The sequence below is a fragment of the Bison bison genome, unplaced genomic scaffold (genome assembly GCF_000754665.1).
Source record: "Bison bison bison isolate TAMUID 2011002044 unplaced genomic scaffold, Bison_UMD1.0 scf7180017864183, whole genome shotgun sequence".
In the NCBI taxonomy this organism is placed as follows: Eukaryota; Metazoa; Chordata; class Mammalia; order Artiodactyla; family Bovidae; genus Bison; species Bison bison.
The window spans coordinates 5,690,680-5,694,095 of record NW_011494755.1 but is presented as its reverse complement, the minus strand read 5'-3'; the positions used below and the strand labels follow the sequence as shown (position 1 = coordinate 5,694,095).

At 49.1% G+C, this 3,416-nt stretch overlaps 1 protein-coding gene across 1 annotated transcript in view; it reads left to right on the top strand.

Annotated features, from left to right (window-relative positions):
• The window catches only part of EPB41L4B (erythrocyte membrane protein band 4.1 like 4B), a gene marked incomplete at its 5' end in the record, with an annotated part of 138,993 nt that overhangs the window by 115,589 nt on the left and 19,988 nt on the right, over positions 1–3,416 (top strand). Inside the window, 1 exon segment of the mRNA XM_010843622.1 lies at positions 1,940–2,017. Within this exon segment, the coding sequence (XP_010841924.1) occupies positions 1,940–2,017 (78 nt within the window).

Genomic DNA, 3,416 nt, shown 5'->3' with positions numbered 1-3,416 from the left:
CTTGCTGCAGTTTCTGCATAAATTCAGTGTGTGGCATCTGTACACATTTGAGCTTCGTGTCATCAACTCTGGGTGCTCCTAAAGCAACAGTAACAACCACATGTTTTTTTTAATATAATGTGTCCCTGAAAGATAACCATGTATGAGAGATAAATAGTATCATATAAAAGCATGTATTCTGTACTTAAAGGGAAATTTAAGAGGTTTCTGAGGGCAGTTCTGGTTTTAGAATATCATCCCTACAAACGCTATTACTCCACCATGAAGACAGAAAGTGAGAAATGGCTTTTTACCCGCCAAAGTGGAAAATCTGGAGAAGTAAAAGCCTAGAAGTATCCCCATCTCGTTCCTTATGGGAGATAGCCTGTGTTGATTGAAATTGGTCAATATTCTATCTGTCGGCTTGAAATTTCAGGAAATTGCCAGTGGTGTGAATGGGCTGTGGCAAAGGTCTTACACAAGACATTTCTCTTGGTTTTGTTTGAGTGATGCTTGGTTGCAGTCACTCTTCAGTGATTGGTCTTGCTCGCCAAGCAAATGCTGGGTCAAATGTTGCTTGGTCCCTGGACCCCACTGAGGAATGCTGTGTGCATGAGGAGGGGCCCCCCAAGGCAAGACCAGAGCCACACAGTCTATTCCCAATTGCTTCTTTCAAATACCTATGGCTGCTTTAAATGAGAAGCCACTCCATGGACCTTGTTTCTCTGAGCCTCAGTTTTTTCTTCCCAAAAAATGGGAGTAAAATCTACTACCCTGCCCAACCCATGGGTCCCGTGGAGATTAAAGTGCTTGTGCAAACAGAATGCCTGAGGCTTCTGTGGCTCCAGGGAGCACAGTTCCCAGTAAAATCAGAGTAACAACAGCCCAGGCCACATCCCGCTTGCCCATGGGCAGTCTTTCAGGGGGTCCGTTCCCGGGGGTCTCTGGAAGTATCTCCATGTTCCTCAACAGAATCCTGGCTGAACCCCCTCAGCCTGTGACTGGCCTAGACTGAGGCTCCCTGCTTTTCTGTAGATCACCTCCTGGGAACTGGAGTCGGGTTCCCCTCCACTGTGCCAAGTCCCTAGCACTTCTTTGTCCCAAGTGTGGACACGGGGTCCTGTCTATATCCAGGCCGTGGTTAAAACCACGCGGACACATTTGCGAAACAGAAGGGAACTGGGTTGGAGATGCGAGCAGCATCCTGTCAGAGGCCACAGGGCTCCCTCTCCTGGTCAGCTCTCTCCTTAGGGCTCTGCTTGCACCAAGTTAATGAGGTTTGAGACTTATTTTTTCCTATATAGGGCTTCAAGGCCCCCATGCTGCTAAGACTCCAGGGCAAGACAGAAAAAATTTTTCCAAAAAATGAAAGATCCCACCCTCCCACCAGAAAGCTTTTCCTCACTATTGTGCAGATAAGTTTAGCTCCTTGAGGTCTTGGCCCCCTGGATCCAAGATGGGGTCTTTTCTTTCTCTTTATATATTCAAAGGACTCTTTGAAGTATTTTTCCCCCAAAGGCCAGTCAAAGAGCACTCAGAGCATTTAAGAAAAATTGTTTTCAGCTTCAAAAAAGACAGTCCCCCTCCCTATAACCTGCTTCTACCCATGAAGATGTCAGAAAAATTGGGGTTTGGTCTCAATATTTTGTACCCTGCTGAGCAAGAGAACCGTGAGGGGGGGTTGGGGGTAATAATGAGTTCAGTGCTAGTAAGTGAGGGGAGGAGAGAGGTAGGGAACACCTGTATTTTCTGATGAAATTCCGTGGTCAGTCGAGAGCCAGCACTCACTGGGATATTTCTGTTTTCCGATTGTTTTTATTTTTTAATTGGAGGATCATTGCTTTACAATGTTGTGTTGATTTCTGCTGTATAACAATGTAAATCAGCTATATGTATATGTATACTCCCTCTCTTGTGAGCCTCCCACCCCTAACTGGGATGTTTTTGTCTGCCTCTGTAGAGCCCCTCTAACCGCAGAGGTGCCTTTACCTTGGAGCCGGGGGATCTCCTGATGGATTTCACAGAAGCCACTCCTCTGGTAAACTTTCCATTTTGCTAAAACCAGAAAAGCCGCAGACTGTAGACATGTCTTGGCAGTGGGACGGATGGACGGAGGTGGGCATCACCGAGGGGAAGGCTCTCCCTCTTGTCCTGCTCACAGCCTAGAGGCTCAGGGTCAGCTTTCTTCCAGGGTTCAGGCGTCAGGGGTCCCTCCACCTCCCAGAGCCCCTGAGGGAGGGCGGTGTCCCCTTTCCTCTGAGGGTGGCAACAGGAGCCCCACCCGACCTGTCTGCTGATCCTTGAACATCGTAGGGCTCCTCTCTGCCTGAGTCTTGGGTTCTTGGCTTCCTGGGCTGCACCCCGCATGCCTGCCATGAGGCATCTCTTGCTGTCTCTTCCAACAACATGCTCTGGCCTAAAGCACCAGCTCAGGGCCTCACCTTGGCTTTCCAGGCTCCTTGTGCCTCCCTACCATCCTCTATCCTCTGCAGACAGGTCTCTCCCTAGGGATGGGATTCCTGCAAGTGGGAAGGCCACTTGGGGGAGGGAGCACTGGACCAGGAGTCATGCAGACCAGAACTAGCTCCAGTCTCTGCTCCTCACCTTAAGATCCTGGCCACTGGATAATTGCTGCCCCATCTTCTGTCATTGTTTGCCCTGCTTGCCTAAGCGTATGATGAGGATCACACAAGAGAAAGAGCCCCACATAGAAAGCAATGTAAATGTGTATAAGATTGTTAATATCACTAGATGACACAGGCAAGATTGCATGTATCTTTGGCTGGGCTTAGCCTGATACCCAAGGGTACTGGAGCATAAATCATGGTTCGCAAATATGGCCTGTGAGTGAAAATATGAGCCAAGTGAAAAACTATCTCCTGAGAACTGATCTGTGTGTTTGGCTGTGTGAGAGCCTCTGGGAGTGGATAGGGCAGCTGGTGGAGGCTGGAGGGGCTCTGGTTGATAAAGGATCAGAATCCATAGGAGAGCCATGTGCAGGATGCTTGGGGAGAAGCCAGGTGGCAGTCATTCAGAACAGGCTAGTTGGATGAGGGTGCCCTGGATGGGAAGGTTTTCTGGGCAGCTTTCAAGAGGGGACATATGAGGCCAAATGCTGCACAGGCTTTAGGAATGATCACTGTTCCTGCCTTGACTAGCACAAGGAAATCACTTGTGATTTCTGCAACCGTGCGTCTCATCTGGTGAGCTGGTACTGTCTGAGAGCTTTGAGTCAGCTCCTTCAGATAACCAGCTGAGAACTGACCATGGGTGATGCCCAGCTTGGGAACCTGCAGAGTTACTTCCTTCCGTGTTCAAGAACGTGGAGCTGGTAATTCATGCCCTTCTTGTTAGACAGATTGCCAAGATAGGGTAGCCTCCAACAGGGAGCTTACTCTCTGTCCCCAGGATACTCTGCCTATGTCTCTGGGCAGCTC